The sequence below is a fragment of the Athene noctua genome, chromosome 10 (assembly GCF_965140245.1).
Source record: "Athene noctua chromosome 10, bAthNoc1.hap1.1, whole genome shotgun sequence".
NCBI classification, from domain to species: domain Eukaryota; kingdom Metazoa; phylum Chordata; class Aves; order Strigiformes; family Strigidae; genus Athene; species Athene noctua.
The window spans coordinates 21,792,829-21,817,327 of record NC_134046.1 but is presented as its reverse complement, the minus strand read 5'-3'; the positions used below and the strand labels follow the sequence as shown (position 1 = coordinate 21,817,327).

The 24,499-nt window shown below is 41.7% G+C and overlaps 1 protein-coding gene across 2 annotated transcripts in view; it reads left to right on the top strand.

Annotated features, from left to right (window-relative positions):
- VGLL4 (vestigial like family member 4) overlaps window positions 1-23,836 on the top strand; it is a 92,234-nt gene extending 68,398 nt beyond the window's left edge. For both annotated transcript variants that reach the window (XM_074913767.1, XM_074913765.1), the window contains 3 exons: window positions 15,670-15,892; window positions 19,085-19,205; window positions 21,007-23,836. In XM_074913767.1, the coding sequence (XP_074769868.1) occupies window positions 15,670-15,892; window positions 19,085-19,205; window positions 21,007-21,275 (613 nt within the window). In that variant the 3' untranslated portion in view covers window positions 21,276-23,836. The remainder of the gene's footprint in view (window positions 1-15,669; window positions 15,893-19,084; window positions 19,206-21,006) is intronic.
- The last annotated feature ends 663 nt before the right edge of the window (window positions 23,837-24,499 follow it).

Here is a 24,499-nt window from a genome sequence, read left to right as displayed (position 1 = left end):
AAATTTAGAGTCTGTGTATTTTGAACTTTTCAGGACACAGCCCCCTGAAAGCACAGGATGAAAGAGCTGGTGTTACAGAAACTGGGCATAACTGCTCCAGTCAACATTAGGGCTGCAGACCACGCAGCTTTGCCACATAGCGGTGTTTAAATCCGTACTCCTGGGTGACTGTCATCAGTTGTTCTAAACATCCAGATGGGCAGATCTTTCTCATTTGGAAGTCAGTGCTTGGAAGACAGAAGTCTTTATAACTGCGGGCAGCTCTTGTTCAGACATTTGGGTCTTTGTGATTGTGTTGGTAGAACTGTGAAGCACTTGTATATTCATCCTCTTAACACCAGCATATTGTGGTTGGAAACATAATTAAATAGGACAAGAATTGTGTGCTGTGGTTCATTATAAATGGTAGAACCTCTTGTTAGGAATTGGATGTTAACTCTTAGGTACCAGCGCCCTAGCATCTCAGTCACTGGGCTGCAGTGGGAATGAATCCACTTGAATGCTTTGGATACTTTATTAGAAATCCAGTGATGCCAACCTTCTGTGTGGGAGTGGAATGCTTTGAGATGTTCCCTGCTCAGGTGTAACTCCCTAATGTATTGCCTTTGATTAGGTTCTTTGAGTTGTATTTGGGCATGTTTACTTTTATGATGGAAAAACACAGCTTTTGGAGTAAGGTCTCTGGAGGACAGTGAATCAAATGCCCTGGCAATCCTACTATGTGTCTAAAATATGCAGTGGAATTCCTGTACAAAGAAGAATTTTATCAAAGGCTCTGTTTTTCAGAAGAGATAATTCACAGCTTTAGCATAACAAAGTATACTTGAGACCTTGTAGATTAATTCTTAAAAAGCAGTCTGTGAAACTGCCTGTCTTATGGCAGTGTACTGAACCATATTTATATAGCTTCTGTATTTTTGTGGTCTTAGACATTACACCCATAAGCTTCTCACTTGAGAAAAACGAATACTTCCACCCCAAGTGTGGAAGGCACTGTGATATGGAATTGCTTTATTTGCATTACACGCTTTCTTGTACGTCCCTCAAATGTTTTACTTAAAATGCATTTATTTGCTAAAGTATAACCTTGCTAAAGTAAAATGTGCTTTTTGTACCACACTTTATTTTCTGGTGCTTTGTGAAGGAGCAGCAAGCTTATTTTAAGCCTCAAGTTGAAACATGCCTTTGTTTTCTTATGACTTCACTAAAATCACCTTGATTTACAGAAGAGTAATTAGGAACTTGATTTATATAAGAACTGCTAGCGCTTTATGTATGGGTAAAGTGGCTGGAGAGCTCTACCAGTCTTTCTTAAGAAATGAAGCTGCTTTGTTATATTTCCAAGGTGTATTTAGCATTTCATGGCAAGTCCTGTGTAAAATTAACTCTCTCTGAGCATTGTGATGTAAGGGGAATGTGAATGAAGTGTGTTGTACCTTTAAGTGAAGGTCTCAGGCCTGACCTATGTTATGTGGGTTTCTTGTTTGTCAGGCTGGAGGCATTTTCTCATTTTCACAGTTCAGCTGAAAACAAAGGCCTCCTTATCCTTGCAGGGAGCTCTTAAGAGCTGACATCAGCCTTTTCCCAGCGGGCATCAGCTCTGCCGTAAGAGTCCTTGCAGGAACGGGGAGCCCCGGAGCACTTTATTCTCATGGCATTTTGTTTGCCAAGTAGCAAAGAAAACGAGGAAATGAGTAAAAGAGCACAAAATTTTAATTATTTTTAAAAAAGAAACGACACTGATCTGGTTTTGCTTCACTGGTTTTTACTCGGAACTTGCAAGTATGCAACTCTTAACTGTTTTTTGGCAAGGATCAGTTATGGCTAATACTTTATACTTGCGGTCTAGCAATTTTAAAAATAGTTTTTATGCTAGCAACTGGCGGGATCAAGTCACTATATTTAAGGTTCAATTGAATTGATGTCACTGACCTCTTCAAAAGGATTCAGATTTTGTATTACTGGTAAAATTACATATGAAACTGGCCGCTTGAATTTGTATTGGAAGGGACTATTATTTCTGTTCGCTTGTCGAGTACATCAGGCTGGAAGTTGGCATTTTTGGTTTGGGACAAGCAGGCTTGTGAATGGAATATTTTCCCCTCAGTCTCTTTGTCATAATTCCCATTTGGTTTGGTGGCATTCGAATTGCAATGACAATTAATTTCTATATGAAAATCAGCTTACGCCAAAAGTTAAGTAGATGTCTGAGGAGTAATCGTCTCTTGATTTGTGTGATATATAATTAGGCTTTTTCTTGTAATAAAATAAAGATCTTCACGTTAATAAGATCTTAGTTTTGAAGGTAACCATACAGACCCAGACACTTTGTTTCAAATTCTAGGTTGAGTCTTCACTTCACAACAGTGAAGAATCATGGCAAATCCATAAAGCCAGGCTAGATTCCTGGAGTTTGGAAGATGCCATATATCCTGTTTTTTACCATGAATATCCAATGGAGTTTGTTCATTTTAATGACACTGTAATAGAAACTACCCTGGCATCCTTTTTAAAAAAATCTTTCTTAAGCTGTCCAGCTGTGTCCTCTTCAAGCTTGTAGTAGCTCAAAGCAAGGAATTTTGAGTAAGATTTGAAGCACGCAATAAATGACGCTCCTTGTTAGAGGAGGACTCTGTCACCTTCCTCCTTACCATTGCCTGACCCTGGCTGAGTGCAGGGTGCAAATGTTCTGCAGAAAATCGGGTCCCTGTTGTGGTGGAGGCTGGCTGCAGCTCCAAACAGGACTTGAAAAGATTTAGCACTGGGTTGCAGAGGTAGCGTGGGAGTTTTCAGAAAAGTTCTCTGCTGCTAACTGCTGCTTTTTTGGTTCCAAACTTCATGTGGTATTAAGAAATATGTTTACACTGTCATTTTATTGTGACAGATTGGAATTGAAAAAAAACTCCAACACACACAACTCGGAACACCCAAAATGTCTCTCATTTGCTTGCAGGCATCTCCACTGGGTTCTCTTGGCACGGATATGCCTTTGAAGTATTTTAGGATTAACCTGGTGTTTTCAAAGCAGTCCTGTTGAAGCTGAAATGCTCTGTATTGCCAGTGGAACTGTTACAATGTGGCCCTTGTTGATTACAGTGGACAAAGGATTACAGAGCAGGTTTCAAACTGCTTTTCCTAATTTATTTTTTTTTTTCCTTTTCTTGCAGCCACTGCTTGAATGATGGACAAAATCAATCAGATACAGTTTATTATTTATTAATGGAAATTACATATACACAAAATTATTCTGAAATAGTTTCCAACAGATGTACATTAAATTGAACTTTTAGAGATGGACTTGAAAGGGCTAATTTATCTGAGTTAATATTTAACGCTGAGTTTTGCAGAAGTTCTTATCCAAGGGGGAATTTCAGAAAGTACTCAAGTCCCTTTCAGTTCAGGAGGGTGTAGCCAAGCACACATGAAATGCTTGTTATGAACAGTTTCAGGGCTAAACTTTGATTGATAGCTTATCAGTCCTTCACAAAAAGACCTGATCTGCCCAAATTTAGGTATCTAAGTAGTTGAAAAATCAGGCAGTGTTAGCTCAGGTGTCTCCACTTGCAAACAGAAGGGTTTTGTTAGCTGGCTCCAGAATTCTGCTTTGATAGAACGTTTTACACTTTCATTTTCCTTCTTTTGTATAAAATTTCCATCCAAACTTAACTTTGCATAAAACTTCCATAGTATGTTAAGGCTCCGGGGTTGCCTTGTGAAGCACAAAGCGGTGTTGTCACAGCACAGGGGAGGGATCACCCGCGTACTGGCGGTGGTGGGGCGGGCTGCGCGCAGGGCAGTGGGACATGCACCCCTTGGTGGTGGCTCTACCCAAGGGGCCGTTCTTCATTGTCCTTAAAGGGAGATTTTACGTTGCATAAATTATCATATATCTACGTGGGGGTGAAATTCAACACCAATCCAAAAGTCTGATAGCTAAGCAGGAGGCAAGAGCCAGTTAACATTCACAAACATATTCTAGATGTGTATCCTAACCATATGGAAACAAAGGTTTAATCTCACTTCTCTTTATTTAACCATTTTCCCAGATGTTTCCTGCAGTTTGACAGATGTACCATTTACTAGAAAGTTATGCTCTTGAGAATTAGAATGTTATGGACACGGTTGCTATAGACAATGACTCTGTAAGGGTAAGATTTGGAATAAAACATTACATTAATTTCTAGTTGAATAAGTAATTTTTTTTTCCCCAGACTGAAAGTGCTGGACTGGACAGTCCCCTTTCATTTTCTCTCATGCTGTAATGCGCTACAAAAACACGCAAACTGGCTTTAACTCATTCCTGCAAAATTGCTGAGTGCTGACTCTGAATAAACGGCATTACTTCTTAGCGTGGAAAGGTGAAAAGTATTCCTCTGGCTGTTTCTAGCCATCCGCAGCCATCTTTACGCGTCAGGTGCGTGCCCTGGCCGCCGGGCAGCGTTTCCCCCGGTGCTGGGTACCGGCTCTGAGGCAGCGAGCAGCAATGGCGGGAGGTGGGGGTGAGGCCGTGCCCGTGCCGATGGCCGCCATCGGGGTTCGGGGCAGGGAGCGGACTGACCCGAGCCGGACCTCGCCGCCTTTGAGCAGCCCGGGCCGGCTGCCCGCGGAGCCGCCTCTGGCAACGGCCCGGGCCGCGGCCCCGGGGACGGACCCGCCGGGCCGGGCCGGGCCGGCCGTGCAGCGCGGGGGACTCTTACGGCGACGAGGAGGCCGGGGCCGCGCTGTGGGCCGCAGCCGCTCGCCGCGTCGCTGAGGCCCCGGGCGGGGCCGGGGGGGCCGCGGCCGCGATCCGGCGCCCGGGCGCTGCCCCCCCCCGGTCAGTGCCGGGCCCTGCGCTGCGCCCCCCGCCCCGCGGAGCGCAGCGCCCCGAGCCCGCCCGCCCGGCGAAGGGGTGGGATGGTTTCCGTTGAGGATTTATCCCGACAGAAAATGACCACGGAAATAAAAGGACGTCGCCGCCGTCGGAGTCTGGAGGTTCTGACCTCAGTTATTTGACCACTTCCCCCAGTGGAAAATCCTGCTGGAATCCGCCACGCTTCGTAGTTGCCGTGACGTTGACTAAATTAGATCCCCGTGCCCATATTGCTGGATTGAAACCGGGTTGTCCTTTAAATTTCTTACATAACTCCACCAACACTGTAAACAAGCCCTGCAGCTCAGCAGCTCTCCAAGATTTCTCATTCACAATGTAAATATTGTTCCTAAAATACAGTGGAATGCGAACATAGAAAGCAGAGTCCGTGTGTTGGCTGTGTGTACCTGCAGGCCTCTGTGTGCACCGCGACTGGATTTCACTGTGTCAGTGCACCGAGCGCAGAATATACCTGCTCGGAAAGGAAAAGAGGGTGGGATGAGTTTGGTAAGCCATTAGAAAAACTTCCCAAAACATCTGGGGAGAAGGCTCGGCACGCTCTAATTACTGCTTCATGTAGCCTTTAATGTGGCACAGATGTACTGTTACCGTCAGTAATGGAGGAGTTGCACATTACAGTCAAGTTAAGGTCGATTCACGTGTTCCTGTCAAAGTCCTGCCAGTGTTGTCTGAGCTCTATGGTCGTGGCTGGCTTCTTGCTATCTGAAGTTAAGGAATGATGCTTTGTGAACCTTTCTGTCACATTGTTAGTCGGTAACTTTTAGTATTCATAAATCAGTGCTTTAAAAAGGGGGGAAGTAAAAACCCCAAACACTTTTGCCTGTGATTTGCTTTTCCAGCTAAAGTCTCCCTTAGTCCAGGAGTTGCTGTGAGAGGATACTATTGATTGCAGAATTTGATGGTTAACTCAGGCACCCTAACTGCTCAAGTACCCTTTCAGACACCTCACTGCTACTGCTGTGGTTGGTTTGGTTATCAGCTTTTCAAAGGAATTATTTTACTATATTGGTATGAATAGTTGTGCAAAAAATAATGAAGCTGTTATTGTATTTATAGTGCTTCTAGAGGTTTCAGTAATTCAAATTTTATTAGCAATTAAAAACAGTTGCAATAAAGTTTTAATGAAATGTTTATTCGTTTTATAAAACAGCCCATGAAAAAATTTCATTTCTTAAAATGAGTCATTTAAACACCGTTCTCAGTCTAAAGGTCTAAAGTCTGGGTTTTTTGAGAATTTTTGAAATTTCTGTCTGAAAGCAAATTAATGTACTTTCTCAGCTTTTCCTTCTTCACATCAGCTAATGTTACATGGTGTATCTGATGGACAGAGACCATCATTTGTAAGCATTAATGATCCAGACCCTTTTCCCTCTTTCTCATAAGAACCGTTGAAGTTGGAAACGAAAGCTTCATAATTCCATCTCCTGACAATTTGACACAGTTAATTCCAACATGGTGACCTTATTTTTAGAGACTGGCTTGTGTTTATTATTAAATAAACTTTCCATTTTCATGGTGTTGATATCTTTTCCCACATTTAAAGAAAATTATTAATCTGCTCCTCTACTGTAAGATTCTGCCTGATGTGGTCTTTTAGATGACTGAACTAAACAAAATCCCATAAACTTTAAAGAATGTGAGGTTCACAGATTGACTGAAGCTGGTACCCACTTTTACAAAAATAGTTGCATGACAGGCATTGAGTGATGAATGAAAGTATTTTTTCCAAATAAAGTAGAAAATATTGTAAGGAACAACCCAGAAAATATTATAAGAAAATGTAACTGCCATTTTTTATTTCCTCTAACAGTTCTGCATAGTTTCACCACTGAGTTTCAACACCACCAAGTTTTCCCAGAGCCTGCAAAACAGACTGATGTACCCTGGCAATATTGAGCACACATGTATGTGGCTAATCTTGTTGCACTAGGACATGACCCACTGCTGTGTCTATTTTATGTGCAAGCTTTCTCCTGACGTTGGCCCATAGTTTTCTCTCTGTGATCATAAATAGTGTTTACAGTATTTTCCAGTGACTCAGTATAAAAGGTTAGGTGCATGTGCCAAGTTTGACTTCAAAAGGATGTTAATATGGCTGAATTATAAAAGCTGCACGTGACCCTGCACATGAATTGGTAGAACATAAGAGGAAATGTCTGCCAGAGGTGCTTGGGTGGGCATTGCAGTTGGGTAAAAATTAATCATTTTATAGCTGCCTCCGAATCTTTCCAGTAGCCCATCTGACCTTCTTGCTGTTTTCATGGAAGCCTCTTTGCTCTTTCCTTATACTGTCAGATTTTCCTTCCTGCTTGTTAGAAATTTTAGGGAAAGTTCGGAGTGTCCCTTTAACCTCATCTTCTATCATTTGCTCTTCTGGATGTTTTTCCCTTCCAAGAAATTCAAAGTGCCTTATGGACTTGAAACAGTTCAGGCGCCTGCACGGATACTTTTAGTTTCCATTCCAGCAGTGACTTGCCTTCCTAGATCATGTTCTGTTCGTCCTAATATGTGCAGTAGCCTGACTTGCTCTCCAGATGTGAACACTGGCAGGCTTCGTCTTTCACTGGCTTCGTTTGACTTTCTCAGAATAAGATTATTGTGCCTTCAAGCCCTTCAAGCACCCAGATACTATTTACTTTTCAGTTAGAAGGGAAACCGTAGTTCTGGGTCCTGACTGGCAACCACAGGCTTGAGTTTCTGGGGTGCATTGATGTCGTGAGTTTTGCAGTTTCACTGAAACTGTCTTCCGTAAAAAGTGCTCTCTGTAACCGTAGTAGCAGTGTCCTCTAAAGACAGACCGCATCCTCTGCAGAGCCCTTTGCAGCTTCTGAAATGTTCACACCTTCTGTCTTTGGTCTTCACAGTTGGCAGAAATAGTTCGTCACTTACTCATTTTCCTAGTGTGTTGTGCAGGTTTTTCAAAGGCAACTGGGAGCTACTGTTGTTCTTTGAAGAGAGAGTTATGGGGAGGTGGCTGAATCTGCTGTCTCCTTTCCAAGAAATGTGCTGCTCCCCTGACAGGCCGTGAGAAGTTAGATGAGGGAGGCCAGTGACGCTGCCTTGCAGGGTAGAGGACCAGACAGTTTCTTCTCTTTGGCTAATGCGATTGGCAGGAGGCTGAATATTTTTTGTCCCCAATCCTTGAAAACTAAGTCAGAGCAAAGGGGAGTTGTACTCAGCTGTGGGTTTCCACCTAGATATAGTTAAACAAAACATTGGAGAGATGAAATGGGCTTATCTTTATGCTCCAGAAATCGTAGTGCGTTTTAGGAAACTTGTAATAATTGCTGCAATGTCCAGTTGCACCTAGACACTTGTTGCTGAGGTAATACTGAAATGCTGGAACTTTCTGTTGTTCTAGCTCCACTTTTTGAGCCATTAGTTATTTTTTAAAATTAATTTTCCTAACAGGCTAACTCATATTTACAGTTACCTCAGCAGAATTATGAGATGACATACCATTTCAGAATTTTTCCAGTTATTTATTATATGTTAAAATTTTGTCATTTACATGGCAGGTATGGCCTCACATAAAACATCTTCAAAAAATTATGGTACTTTAAAATGAGCCGTCAGGTGTACCACACAAAATGAGAACCTAAATGTAGGGGGTTTGGAGTTGAACGAGCAGGCAGTAGAAGTGCAAAGCAGAGAAATTGGTCAGTGAGCAGTGGTTCTGGGGTCATTTTTATTTATTTTTTTTTTTAAATTGAATTACAGATTTTGATTTTTTACAGGCAACTTGCAGTCTGTACCTGTTGCAGTAAGGTAACTTTGTTATCATGTCTGGATTGTATATGTACACATGTGTTCCAGCAGTGACATAATTTTTCATTTAAAAAATCCCAGAGTTTTACTTACAGATGGACTGAGCGATTGCCATTATAAAGCAACCAGTGCTACCTCTTAAAACAATCCTATGTTGGAGCAAAGATGGCCAAATGTTAAAAAAATATTCCTGTGAGAAAAATAAGTAGGATCTGAGATTGTGTTAATTGATTTTACTGTACATTAGATTTAGATTTCAGTTTTGTGGGTTTGGCTTTTGACTGAGGTCTTACATCATGCGGTTCTCTTGCATTCTTTCATACTTGTGAATATTAAGCCTTCAGGAAGGGAAGCTCTTCTGTATCAGAACATTTTTGCTTGGTGCAGGCAGACAGTAATGGGACACTCCTTTATGCATTTCACCACTCATTATTAATTTATTTCTTTTACTGTGAAATCTCTTCTCCTGGTTGATTACATTTGCAAGTAACTATCTGGTCCAAGATTTTATCTCTGAAAGTCTTGTTTTGTTGAGGATAAATATAGAAAGTCTGACCTATGTTTGTTTATATGTGAGATTATCCTAGTTCTTGTTAGTCTGTTTTCAATGGTTTTATTTTGACTTCTCATCTCAAAGGTCTTTCCATTGGCTGTAGCACCAAGGCAAAAAAAAAAAATCCGTGAATTGAAATTTTCTAAGGGAAGGAACTGCAGAATTCTGATTAGAGAGAAGTGGAGAGAGCAGGGAAAAATAGGTACAGTTGGTGCATGCCTACTTCTGACTCTGAAAGAATTTGTGTAAATACGATGTTTAATTCTCCAAACTGGGCCTGCTGCTCAAACTGAAAAATTCAAAAGAACAAAAGCCCTTTTCTGGGAAGAGTTAAGTTTAATTATTGGTGGCTGGAGAAGCTCTGAGGCAGTGCTTAAAATCCTGGGTGCCTTTGCTGAGTTGTTTCTAGCCTGAGGCAGAAAGTGAAGACTTAGCCACCTGCTTCTTTCCTTGTTAACTGCACTTGAATGGGGGAAGAAATGGAGGATTTGCCAGCTACAGACTTCGGTTAAAGAAGAACCCCCTGGTAGCCAGCTGGCTAGCTAACTGCTGCTCTGGAGCCCTCCAGAACCACTGCAGGAGGCGTAGCTGCTCCCAGACAGGCGCTCGTGGCAGATGACTCGTCAGCTTTAGCTGTGCGTCCGTCCGAACGCGATCTCTAGTGCGCCCGAAAGATCTCCTGCAGGGTGGGAATATACTGTACAAATAACGTTTAAGTAACAGCGAAGGCAAAAAGGGAGAGGGCATTCTTACCTTTCTCAGGAAACCATATCAGAGGTCCACGTTCTGTGGCAGAAATGCTTCTTGCAAAAGAACAGCAATCTTGTGCATGTTGCCTAATTGAAAGCTTTTTGGGATGGAGTACAAAGCCATAAAAGGAGAAGGCTACTCAAAGTAACAGGGAAGCATAAAGCTAATAAAATGGGATGAAAAAGGGTTATGTATTTAGGTGGCAGCCATTCAAAGTAGATGTGGTTTGAACAGTATTGGGCTGTTTGGAGTATTTTTTCATGTTATGAATACTTCAGATAATTGGCTGACGCTCAAAGAGCAAACTGCTAATACTCTCAGGTTTTGTTTGGGGTTTTTTAGTGAATTTGGATTGCTTAAAAAATTCTGAGCAAGGAATAGTTAGGATTTTTACCTGTGGATATATATCCCTGTTTTTTGAAACATCACCTTAAATTCTTGTTTTTCCACCTCACAGTAACAGAATTAAGGTATGCAATAGATACTTTTTCAGGAAATGATCCCCAGCCTGTGGAGAAGCTACTTTGTTTCAGTGGATTATAAATCCTTAAGTAGTCTTTAACAAAAGCAGCTGTCCTTCAGACTTAAGAGTTTGTGAATAAATACAGTCAAATATGTTAGAAAACAAGTATTACAGAAATGCTGAAAATATGAAAATTGTATTTGAATTAGGTTACACAACTGCAAGTTTTCTCTTAAGCAACTGTATAAAGAAAAACATCTTACATGATAATTAAAAAGCACTGTAAGTGAATACTTGTTCTTTCTGCAAGTGAAACACACTCCTACAGTACAACCATTTCAAGTTAGAGCTCAATTTCTGCCAGAGGGAGTGTGAAACGTCTGTGATTTCTTCACTTGGAGGTACAGTAATACTTTTGGCATCTGTTCCTGAAGGATCTGCAGGCTGGAAGTGAGTGCAGGCAAAACTGTCCCCTTCGGTGGGCCTCTTTTTTTCCTTTTCCTTAAGCAGCTGGCAGAGTTAGTCTGTTCCTGTAGGATGAGTGTGAATTACCGCCACTCTGTGCCAGTGAACAGAACAGCCGCGTTTAAAGGTTGTACAACAACAAAAAAAATATTAAGAACAATGCATTTTAGCCACCTTTGAACTGGTTCCTGAGGAGGACTGAAACATTGCTTTCAATTAAGAAACATTACTTAGAACCAAACTGAAGCAGACTTTCAGCTCACAGTCAGGATGTGTGTGGTTTTGGTCTGACATCCATCTGAGCACATGACGCTTGGTAAGTGCTGGAGCCTGGGTTATGATTCACTGGGGAGAAACATGGAAAACAATGTCTGTTTTTCAAGTGTTGGAGAAATGAATTTAAGGTTGGAATCGTGTATAATTTTGCTAAAATAAACCTGCAAGTAGCTTGAATACCTCTGTTAGAAGGGAAGTGAGGGTGATGGGTCTGGCTGATGTAACAGCGTCCCAGGCGCCTGCTCTCTGCTCAGGTTCTCACCGACATTCACTGCTGCCTGGTTTTTAAACCAGTGGTGTTGCACTGGCATCTCCACCACTGAAGATGGAGTCCAGAGTTACGTATGCTGATTTTTAAGACAAAGCGGAGTTGGGGGATGGTGAAGCTGTTTGGACAGCTGGATTTGTTTGTAGTATACATATTTAAGTTATTTTTCAAACATGGTCAGAAATCCTTCTTTGTAATTTGCTGCCCTTACATTTGAACTAAGAGATACATCTCTGTACTTGTTCAGGGCGTGTGGAATTTTTAAGCTAATTGACTTTAGTGAAATATAATTATCTTCAAACACATGTAATTTTGATTGCCCCTTCAGACAGAGCATCTAATATTGAAACAAGAATGACTTCTTTCAATAATAATTGTAACAAACTCTCAATAATAATAATAATAACAATGGTAACAAACTCTCAATTTCTAATAAAAACCTCTTTTAAAGGTTACATTTTAAACTAAAATTATTTAATAATGTGAGATTGATGAATACTGAACTTGATACAGAATTGTTTTACAAGCGGAGTCAGCTATCTGTAGGATTTGCTATTTATATTAAATAGGAGGGACTCAGAAGTGCTGATATTTTTTCGCAAGGGCAGAGCTATCATGTTACAATTCTACACGGTGCTGTAAAATTTTCAGCTGGGCTCAGAAAAAATAGTATGTGATGTGGAAGCAGAAGTTTCAGGTATTTTTCATTTTTTGCCAAGACTATATAGTTGAAGGTAGATGAATTGAGGAGAGGACTTCTGAGGAGTGGAGTATAAACTGTTCCCTGCCCGGAAGAGGAGTTGTTCTAATTTAGGAAGAGGGAATTATTTGCCCACAGAAAGGACTAGGGTGTGGTCTGATGAGATTACTGAGATAACTCAATAATTTTAGGTATCTTTAGGGAAGGTCTGCCTACTGTGCTGTGCTTCCTGGCCCCAGACAGATCCCGTTTCCCAGTTTCTTGGTCCCTTCTTCCAAAAATCTTTGCAGAAAAATTTTGTTGTTTTTTTGGGGGGGTGGGTTGGTTGGGGGGTTTTTTTTGGCAGCAAAACTACCTGTTCACCACTACTTAGGCCTGTGACTTTTTGTTTAAAGTAAGGATGAGTGAAATAGGTGCTGTTGTGTAAAATGGAAAATTTCTTTTGCCTGGGAATTTCAGTAAGTTTGTTCACCACTGGTCACTTGACAGCCCTGCCCCCCCACCCCACCCCCCTGCTGTAAATGCACTAAGTTGTTGAAATCCCAGTTCTAAGAAAAAAACCCAAACAACTGGAGTAGCCACATTTTTTTTTGTTTCATTTTACAAGTATTTTTGGTGGAGGAAAAAAGTTTTTCCTTTGAAAATCAGCTTGTGCTTATTAAAACAAAATATAATCATTCTGAACAGGGATTATTTTTTTTCCTTTGAGGCAGTGAAAAGTAGGAATCTACTGGAGCCGTGGTTTTGCAGCCTCCAAACAGTTGTTTAAATTGTAGTAGACCAGATAATATGTAGTTGAAAAGTAAGATTTTGGCTTGCAGCCACAAAAGATACTGCATTGCAGCAAGACGAACGAGCCATCTCTGCACAGCATTGCCTTTATCACTTGAACAATGATTTTAGCCACGTCTTTTCATGCATTATTTCCCAGGCTATCTCATGGCTGTTATCCAGGCACCAAACCAGTCGGCAAAGGCACACTATTTATGAAGTTCCACGCTTGCTTCCTCAGGGGCGGTGAAGGATTAGTCTGTTGTGGTCAGTAGCTGTTTCAGTACTGTAATTCAAGATGAGGCTACTGTACTTTAAATATAGCGTCTGTTGTGCTGCCATTAAGTCACACATTTGCATCAGTCCTTAGCTCAGAGCAATGCAATTCTAAACTTCTTTCTTCTGAACGCTGATACTGCAAAGTAGTCTTGTGAATTGAAATGGTACCAAAGCTGGCAAAAGATCGAAATGTAGCACTGTGAGAATGTATTTCCTGGTGGTTTGTGTGCGGCTTTATTGTGTCTAAATCTGGCCTATAAAGAAGGATTCAAGAGACACATGATTTTCAGAGAACATCTTGAGCACCAGCTGTGAAGCCTTAAAGGTTAGATTTTATGGTCGATTCTGCTAATCTGCAACTACTAATTTGTAATTAGTGAAAAGGGACAAGCAATAGGCGGGGGGGTGGAGCGGGGGGGATCTGAACGGTTGCAAATTGTATTGTTATTCTGTTGGCTGTTCCCTCCTAAGCATGTCAGGGGAATTTGGCATAGAGAATAAAGCTGTGTCCTGAGGTTCTCAAGTCACTGGTTGCCTGGTATCATATTAACCCTGACTTCTGCCATGATAAATGAATTGAGTTTTGATTCAGGCAGCAACAGCAGATTTCTGTACAACTGAGTGACTCTCGAGCAAGCTGAAGAATAGCACTGAAGGCTTGTGTTGAGTTCAGCAAAGGTCCTGTCCCTGAATACAGCAGAGCTCTGCACCCTCATCTCAAGAAAGATTACAGCTTTTCTAGCTCTTAAACAAGCATGGCACAGGTATGGAAGCAGTTTTGATTTGAAGAAAGTAGTACCCTGAAGAAAAAAGGTTGTTGAACAGAGGGATGAACTCAGGAGTGGCATGAGGATGATAAGCAGGCAGCGATGGCCTTGTCTCTCTCCTAATGCAAGAACTGGGAGGGTAAGAAGAGACCAAGCCATTAGATTTTAGGTCAGAAAGAAGCAAAAAGAGACGGTGAAGAAAAGGTACTTAACAGAGCTTGTAGTTTAAACCGTGCAGTCAGTTGCCACGGGATGCTGCGGAGGCTAAAAGCTCCCATGGTCTCAAAAGGCACCTAAACAAATGCTGTGCAGCACAGTGGCCACCCGACGCCCAGGGCAGGGTGACAGCAGAGCATCCCACACCGCGTTTTGGTGGTTGGGGCTCTCCCTGAGGCACCCCCGTGGCACCCAGAGCCTGCGTGGCCATGCCGGGTCAGGGCGCTGGGTGAACTTGAAACCTGTGAGTTTTTTCTGCAGCATTTTTGTTGATAAGCTTTAGTGTTCCTTCTTTTCCTCTGTTGGCAGGACTTTTTCTTTTTGTCCCCTCAGCTGTTAACATTCCTTTTTGAGAGGCTTTATCAGGCATTGAAATAGCCAGTAGCTTCTTGGAATTGTAACTTACTTCAGTATTGAATACTATTTGTACACCTTAATTTCTAGTATTACAGAAAACATTTTTTTATTCCTTTTCTGTCTCTGCCTAATATTCATCAGAGCATCTTTAAAGATTGCTCCTGCATATTAATTTGCTATGATGTGTTTTAAAAAGTGGGGGGAAAGACTCCTTGTAAATGGAGTTTGCCCACTTGATACACAGGGATGTATATTCGCTATTACTTCAAGGGCCCAATTTTCCAGAGAACCAGCTTTCTCTTCTAGTGCTTTCCTAGGTTGCAGATAGAGGAGCTTGCTGTTCAGACTGAGGCAGTAGGCATTGCAGTGTGTTAACTCTTACCATACTGGTATGTTCCAGACTGCCAATCGTGCCCACGCTTACCTTGGTTAGTGGTTAGGAACGACTGCCTTCACCAATATGAGTGAAATACCTTTCCTTCGATTACCTGGTTTGCCTTTAATGACGATTATATTGCTGTGTGAAAACTGAAAGGTCTCATACATAAGTACAAAATCAGTATTACTTTAATTGCATTTGGCTAATTATGTGAGTACATCTACTGAGATTTACTGTTCATTAGTAGTTTGAAATTACTCTTTATAAAGAACAGTTTTAATTAAATGATTAAGTGCAGTGTAGTTTGCTTTTCCTTCATTCTCTGATCTGAAAATTTTGCTTTCTGCCTTGACTCACTGCATTTTGGTGATAACAGCCACATCTTCTGAGTAAAATAAACTGTCCTTGGGCTTCAGCAATGCTTAGAGAATCTTGCAGTGTTAGGAGACAGAGTGGGATTAATAGTATGCTCAATGAGGAGATGTCTATCCTAACAAAGCATGATCAGCTGTTACTTTAACTCAATGCATTTAGGTAAGTATCTGAAGAAATTCTAGGCTGAAGTGTTGGTTGCCAGAGCTTGCAAATGTCAATTATTGGCCTCTCTTTGCAGGGAGGTGGCTGGATAGACCAGGGATACCTTACTGAGGGGTTCTATATCCCTCCTCAGAAACCAAACAAAATGTATTGCCTCATGTTTCTTGAAGAGATTTAAAGTTGCATATCTTATTATACCTTGCAACAATAGTCCTTTGACCTTTTTTTTCTTTCTTTGACGTGTTAGAAACAAGACTGCCAATGGAGATTATCGGAAGGAGCACAGAGAGAGGAGTCGCAGCCCAATAGAGAGGGCTGCTGCCCCGACAATGAGCCTTCATGCCAATCACATGTATGCCTCAATCCCAAGCTTGAGCATGGATCAACCTCTAGCACTGACCAAAAACAGCATGGATGCAACCCGAACAGTTGGCATCGCACCTACACTGACTTCTGTGGAACGGCAGCAGGTACTGGCTTCTAGGCTGACAAGAAACTCTGGGTGGTAGTAGGAATCTTTGCTGTAGACACGATGAGGACTTCCCAGATGTAAGCAGAACGTATTGTGAGTCACAATAGGTAGGCAATACTATTCCTCAGGCAAAATGTATTTTAAAAATGCACAAGGAATGTCACAGCTCATTGTGTTTAACGTGAATAAATCACTGATGTTTAAATGTATCTGTCCCAGATTTCTTGGTCTTCCCTCTGTTTCGCTAAGCTTGTGAATGCATGTGTTCTAGCTGGGAATGCAAAGTCTGTGGTAGAGCAAAGCTCCAGTACCTGCTAGGCAGTAACTGATGCAGTTCGCAGGTAAGGAGGGTATTTGCCTGTGCTGCCCTTGGCAGGCAGTATGTGTTCCTTCCCCTCTGGCCCAGCTCTCTCCTCCCAGGACTGTTGAAGACGAGGTGCAAGACAGAAAGGGCATAAAGGAGAACTTTGCACTGAATTTCCCAGATGAAAGAAGCTGGAATAACCTTAGTTGTTTTAGCCAGCCAGAGCATTCATTGAGTTGGTCAGAGCAATGTTGTATCACTCTTTCATAATGACTTTTCCTAAAGCACACTAATGATTCTTCGTTAGTTTACACTTTATTCCCATATGCTGGAGTGGTTCGGTTCGGTTTGCTTTGGTTTTGGCTGGTGGTTGGGATTTTGCCTGGCCATCTTGTACATAGTACTTGTTTTCCTTCAGAACTGCTGAAGATGAGGCATCTCCATGCACATTACACAATCACAGTTTTCTTACATGTCAGACTTGCTTTTATTGCTCTCACAAGTGGAGGGACAAAGCAAGATAACTGAGCTGTGATCAGCTGCAGTGTTGTGAAATTAAACTAGCCCCTGTACCCAAGCTCTTCCGTCCGTCCTTCCGTCCTTCCTTCCTCCTCTGCTCTGGTGCCCTGCAAAGGGTGAACGCTTTGAGTGGATGATCTGTCAGAGGTTGGGATTTTTCACGTGCAGTTTATGAAAGCTTCCTTTCACTGGAGCCGTATACTTTACATCTGCTGTGTAGATTTTCACGGTGGTTGGCTATGTGCGCTAGTCTTTTACATTTTGTTGTGCCAAAGCACCTAGCTTTACTCGAGTGTTGCTGATATCTTGCATCATTTGGCACAGAGATTGCAGAGTTATTGTTCAGTGCAGAATGGCGGCTCTTTGCTCTCAGCGTTTGGTGATGACAGAGGAGGAAGGGACGGGCTTCCACTGACGACACTGGTGCCCTTTGTGATAGTACTGCCCCTGCGTCTCCGCTTAGCAGCCGCCACCACTGACACTGCTGCTTTGGCCTGTTTGACTTGGGCTGATTCCTGTTGCCCATTACCAGATTCCCCTCTCTCTTTTGTTATCTTTGACATTTTGACCTAGATTTTAATCTGTTTTCTTGGGAAAATAGGATGTTGAGGTAAGACCTTGCTAAGAACACAGTAAAAATCGTACAAAATCAAAAGTGCATTGAAAGTAAGAAACCCTAGTTTGATGATTTGTGGTTTTGAAGGTGTTTTTTTTTAACCTTGACATGTGGAATGGGATTTCATCTTACTCTGTTTCTAAAAAAGAGGTGGGAAAAAATAGCTTCTAGTTTTAGGCAGCATAGGGCTATTAAACTGATGTGCTAAATTCTCAGCTCATCTCAGTATCTCGATATAAATGAGTAGTCTGCTCAGTGCACCTGTACACACAGAACCACGCCAGGGTGTCTGTAAGGTGCCTTATCCTGCCTCTCAGATCCAGTGTGGTGTGGGTACATGCATTCTTGAGACAAGCTTTTTTATTACCCGCCTCTGTCTCTCTACTTCCCACCTCTTGCACATCTACAATACTCTCCTGAAGAGAGAGTGTATACACACTTCTCAAAAACTGCTTTGTAGATGCACAAAATCTTGGCCCCTATAAAAAAAGGAAATAAATACTTCCACCCGTGAACTGCTTACAGAAAAAACAAATAACTATCTTTTTTCTTTATTTACTTTTTTGACTTTGCTGTCAGTGCAGTAAGATGTAAGTGGCATCATTTCCATTGTGTCTAGACAAATAGTGTTAAACCTCCTCTTGAAAGCTCGTCTCTTTTGCTTTGGTCTTTACTCTGTTTAGACTGAAGCACCACTAAATAGTGAAAACTCTTTCCTCCCTCACTGGCTTTGTATGGTGGTGGTAGTCATTTTTGTGGGTTTGCTGCACAAGAAATTAAAACTGTGTGAATTATATATCAGTTCTGTTAATCTTTTGGACATTTAACAATTAACTTACATTGAGTATAGCAAAGTGGACTCCTTGGCATCCTAAAATATAGCAAAGGTGCACAGGGAAAATACTCCAATACCTGTTACTTCCCTTCAGCGACCTGGAGAAACAGGGACACTGCTTTTCCTAAGGCCTTGTTTCAGTGTAACGTTGACATAGTAAACAACTGTATTTTATGTTTACACTTTGTACAAAGTAGACATTGTGGAATTAAGATTATGTGAATAGATATTTTTGGGAATTCGCATGTGTTGAGAAAAAGAATTATGTTTATTAAGTAGTGCTAGAAAGGCAGATTCATTACAGCAGAAGGTACTTGTGGTCAGGACTGGCTTGGGAGCTTTTACATCTTATGGGCTAATTGTTGTGTGGCTGAGGTACATACGGAGTACAGAATTAGTCAGGCTAGGAGAACTGAACTTCTCAATGAAAAAGGATAACATTAGAACTTGATTAGCACTAAGAAGACAAATACCTGTAAAATTCGTAAAGCCTTTCTGAGTCCTGGAATCACAAGGATATGTGGCCATAGAGTGAAACAAGTATTTAATGTGTTGACATTTAGCTCTGTGTATGTAATGTCTGCAAAGTTGAAACAGTCCCTGTAAAATCACTTTAATGGTTTTAATGATTTGCTTTTATACTGCTCTTTTTCCATATGGCTGCTTGCCACTTAAATAACTAAGAAGCATTATGGAAATGCAATGTGAGGTCTTTTTTAATCAGGACAGAGAAATAATAGCTGAATATTTTGGGGTTTAATATGCCTTATTGGATTGGATAGTTTATGGGTTATTTCACTGCTGGGATTTGGTTCAGTGTTTGTCCATGTCACGTGGTGCTGCAGGGAAGCTCTGCGAGTGGGGCTTTGCCTGGTGGCCGTAGTGAGTGACAGTTGTCTCTTCTCTTGCACATTAGAACCGTCCATCCGTAATCACCTGCGCTTCTGCCAACAACCGGAACTGCAACCTCTCCCACTGCCCCATCGCTCACAGCGGCTGCGGTTCAGCCGTGCCTGCCTACAGAAGACCCTCCAGCAGTAAGTTACATGTCTGCGCTCTGAACTGCCCGATTAGAACCTGAGGGGAACAAAACCATCTTGCTAACCTTCACTGTGTAGGCCCTGATGTATGAACAGGAGTGGCGAGACAATCGACACCTCTTTGTATCCTGTCCACCAGAGACACCGCTCTGTGGTGGTTCTAACCATCAATCCTATGCCACAGTAGAAAGTACCAGCTCAGAATTAGGGAGAGAGAGGTGTTCTATTTTTTTTGTTTTGAAAAGCTTCTTTAAAAAAAATAAACATCCCACACAGACGAGTAAGTCATCATGTTTATTTTAGTCTAACTGACAAACAGCAGACAGGGCCAGCAGATCCAACCGTGCTCTTATTTTAGGAGCTGTAGTTTCCCCAGTCTTACAGTAGCCAGCAGATTTTTATGATTCAGCTGCAGTCACAGAAATCTCTTCCTGCAGATACAAATACTCTTCCAAAGTACATATCCACGCAGAGAAAGGTGGAGAGTAGCACAAAAAGCTTTGGATGGCCGTTGCTATAGCAACCCAAGCAGGGAGCTTTAGCTTTCTACCTTCTGTGCAATTAGTACTTTCCATGAAATCTTTTCACGCAGTACTGGCTGGGGAGCCTTGGGATGTTTCTCTTCACTCTCTCTGTGCAACCAGGGGAAAACACAGCCCTTTCTTTTCAAGTCACATACCTGCTGATGCGTAGCTCTAACAGACAGTGTTTCCAAAAGCTTCATCAGCCAGACGTGTCAGTGTAACACCACCACTGTGACCTAGGCAGGAACCTAACAGTCCATAGCAGGGGGGTGGCGGTTATTATTTTTAGAAAAAAGATCAGTGTATTCTTGAAAACTAGAATTAGCAGCTGAAGCAAGACCTTGGAGGATATATTACACTCAGAGAAATCAGTAGTTAGGGATCTAAGATGTTAGAAGTTTTCTAGAAAACTGCAGTTGCTTGTCTAAGGCGAGCTGCTTCATTGAGAACCCAGCTCTATTTACACAGGCTCTGGAATCATGGTAAACGTATTTGAAAAGATTTGTCTCTTGTCACTTTGTGTGTGACACTCACATTTACTTTAGGCTCAATCAAGCCTTTCTGTAGCATGAAGGACAATGTCACGGATCCTGCAGTTTTGAGGGTTTTTTGCAAATTTGTTTAGTTTAGACACACATGTATTATTTCTAAATTGTAAAACTGCAACCCTCTCATATTTGGTCTGAGGAGTTACTACTAGTATTGCTCAAACCCAGTCTTTTAAGATTCTCCATTCCTCTTGTAGTAGCGTTACACCATTCTAATGCTTGTAGTACCTAATGCAAAGGTAATGATTCATTTAGTTTTCTGACTGTCTCCTAGCACATGGAAAGTAGGATGAAACCCTGACATCAGTCTTTGGCATGCTGTAATTTAGAATGAGGTCTCCTCACACCTGTGGCAGCTGATTTTAAAGAACTGTTTCCCTCTTTAATTGTGTATAAGCCTAAATAGTTCTGTGTGATTGTTCTGGGAGAGGGTTTCCACAGAGTCAGAGCTGGAGCAGTAGCCTGAGGGAGAATGATAATGACATATAAAATGCCTCCCTGATGCAGGTCACAGAAATGCAAAAATATTTAACTCCATTTATTACTCTCTTCTCATCTTAACTGCTCCCATCTTCTTCCCACTAGCAGTTCTAGAACGATGTAAAGAATTCTTGCCTTTCCGCTGAGATGTATAGGAAGGGGGGGGAGATAGGGGTTGTGAATGCAGTGCTTGGTGGGAGGATTCCGCACGGACGTCACCATCTTCTGCCTCCTTTCCCCCCACAGCTACCACTGCCTGTGACCCGGTGGTGGAAGAGCACTTCCGCCGAAGCCTTGGCAAGAATTACAAGGAGCCTGAGCCAGTGGCCAACTCGGTGTCCATCACGGGATCAGTCGATGACCACTTTGCCAAAGCACTCGGGGATACATGGCTTCAGATTAAAGCCGCGAAGGACGGAGTCTCCAGCAGCCCCGAGTCTGCTTCGCGGCGGGGCCAGTCTTCCCCTTCCTCTCACATGGTCAATCATAATCACTCGCCCTCTGTAGTCTCATGAAGAGAGGACCGTTGCGTTTGTGAATTTGCATGGTTTGACTGAGCTTGGAACAGTGCTTAAAATAGTGTTGGGGGAGGGGAGGTTAGTTTTCAACACATGTTTTTGTGTACTCACTTTTTATTTGTAAAAGGGTGCCCTTAAAGACGATAGCAGGAACTATTTCATAAAGATTCAGACGATGTAGCATCCTTTTTTCCTGCCTCAATTACCAAAGAAACCTCTGATGCAAATCTGCTGCCCCTTAAAAAAAATAATGCACGCTAATCCACAAAAGCCATTACACGTAGTTGGTTGACCCAAATGCTTTTTGCTTTTACTAGCTTCTTGAGACTAGAATTTGTCTGGTTTGCTTACAGTGCTTTTTTTTTTTTTTTCCTCTGTGAAGTAATTTTGTATGTATATACTTGAAAAGAACTGTCATGTATGATTTGCACTATTGGAGGAGGACTGAAGTTGCATAGCAACTTTCTGGAAGATGCTAATATTTTGAGGGCAAACTGCTGAAAAAAGGGTTTAAGGATGACATTTCTATCAGTTTGATTTTTCTTAAGGCAAAACAGCTTTGGAAGGGGAAGTCTCATACAGGTTATAGGTCTTTCTCTCTTTAGATTTCAGGTGCTTAGTGCTTGCAACTGGACTGCATAATTTACAGAACACGGGCATTTTTTCCTAAACACTGCAGTTTGTTAGAATAGAGCTGAGGTTGGAGGGTTCAATAGTGCTTAACGATGCATGTTTTATGAAAAATAGCTGGTATCTATTAATGTATAGACAGTAAGAATCATAATACTTATTAGCTTTTCTTCAAAGTTAGTTTATTTTTTTGTCAGTAACAATCCTAGATATACTTACTGCTGGTACAGTTGTACTCTATGATATTTGTATTTGATATTCACTTTAGTAGCAGCCAGCAAAAGAGGACAGCCTCAGGACAGGCCTCAAGTGACGCAGTTTAGAGACACACAATGCGTGGTACAGGATGCTATAGCTTTGCGCATGACTGAGTAATTGTTTCTGTCTGCAGCACTGTCTGCTTAACAGGAATTTGCTTCCTCAAACTAAGTCTGTGTAATCCACCTTTAACTAGCTGCAGGAACTGCTACCGTTACGTATCTTGGCTGGACAACAGATTGTTACAGTTTGTGAAATATGATCTTTAATTTTTTAAGCTTATTCATAAACCTATGCCAAGTTGCAGCATACATTCCTCCATTAGAAAACTTTATACAGGTATTACTGCATTTATTATCATTTGCTATATTAATAGCTACTAACTAGAAATTAGGCAATAGAGGCAGGCATGAAACCACAGCTGTGCTAGTACTACGAGCTTCTCTTCTTCTTGTTAAGTGTAACTGCTCTCCCCCATACATTCCATCTTCCCAGTACAGTTGCAACTAGGGCTTTTTTTATACTGGGTTACCTGAAATGATTGGTTCAGTGTAGAAAGGTAGAACTAGTTGGAAGATGAACTACACGTGATGTATTATGGACTATGTTACAGTATTGGGTCCATTGTGGCTTTTATTTTATGTTTCTTTTTTTTTTTTTTTTTTTTTTAAAGTTAAGCTATTTAATTTGGAAAAGGTGCAGGGTAGAAAGAGATCGGGAGATTGGCTCTTACTCTTGTTGAGAAGGTGGCTGCTCAATTTTCTTTAAAAAATTTTAAAAAACCAACACCTAAGCCCCCAGTTTTACACATTTCACTACCATCTTACTGGGTAGTCAACGCTTACTCGCTTTGGCATTCAGTACCCTACTCTCTGTAGGAAGATTGTTAAAAGAACACTTTTTTATATAGGTAACTTTAAGACCATCGTTACGCTGTGCGTAAAGAATGTACAGAGAAATTTGTAGGTATTTTTTGAGGAACAATTAATTTGTTAATGATATGTAGCTATTTAATTTTTCCCTTTCCTTTATTGTAATCATTCATTTTTTTTGTTTGGAGAAAAAAGTTGATCTTTTTTTTTGTTGTAGATTTGTCTGTAATACAGTAAAAGTGCAGGAACACAGTTATTCTATGAGAACACTGCATTAGCATTAATAGCCACTAGTTTGTTATTGCTACAGGCTACTGAGCGTTATAACAGTAAAATACTAATACTGTAGATGGACTCTGTGGAAAATGTGACTCCTATATTTCTTTGTAAACACAAATAAGATAATGTTTTTAAAGCTAATATTTTCAATAATAGCTGTTTTACAAGGTTACATTTACTTATCTGAGATAGGTAAATGGATTTGAGGGCAATAAAGATTTAATGTGATATGTCCAGTAAAACATATGTTAGACACAATAATGTCATGAAAGCCAAAGGGTTGGGGGGAGGTGGAAGGAAACTAAACTGAACTCACCATCACGAGACGTGGTGAAGTTTCTTCACAGAGCCAGGTTATCTACAGTTCAGTTTGAAAGATTCTCTCTGTGTTTGTAAATCTGTAATATACCATTCTTTTGTGGCCTTGTTTCACCTGGAAAAAAAAAAGGTTTGGCAGGCCATCTTTTTTTTTTTGTACTTAAAAGTAGCCTTAAAGAACAATAAAGTGCTCTTAAATCAGAGGCGTGTCTGTACTTTTCTGTATTGCTCAGGAGAGAGAGGAACTCGGTATCTGTTCTCCGGGAGCTGGAAGAGAAGCAAACGGCTGTTCCTGTCGCGTTCTCCTTGGGGGGAAACCCGGCGCCTTTAGAACCGTCGCCCTGTAGAAGGGGCTGGGCTGGCATGTGGGGGGTTTCCCGACCAGTTCAGGCGTTTGTGAGGAGCCAGCCTGTACGGCTGCGCCGGGAGCCTGTTGCAGCGGCAGGGGACAGAAGGGCCCCAGCTCTGGGGGCTGCTCTGGGCGCTGCCCCCCAGCCCCGCTCACCCCGCGGGGCCCAGGCCGCCCTCGCTGCTCCGCGCGGAGCTCACCCGCTCCTCAACGCTGGGAAGAGGCCTGTCTGTGCTCTTCCTGAAATGACCAAGGTCTGCATCTTCTCCCATTCTGTTTAGCCCCTCAACTTCAACTTTTATCTAGAGAACAGAAGTTATTCCCTAAATACAACAGCTGTGCTTCAAATGCAGGCACCCGTGGTCTTGTGCTTTGGGATTTTCCAGAGGGGATCAATCGCTCATTTGACTGGAGACAGTTAATCCTTCAAAGCAAGGGTTCTAATTACCTGGTTTTCAGGAAGTTTAGTGAACCAGGCAAGAACCTTCAGAGGAGTTTCAACACCGAGTGTAGTA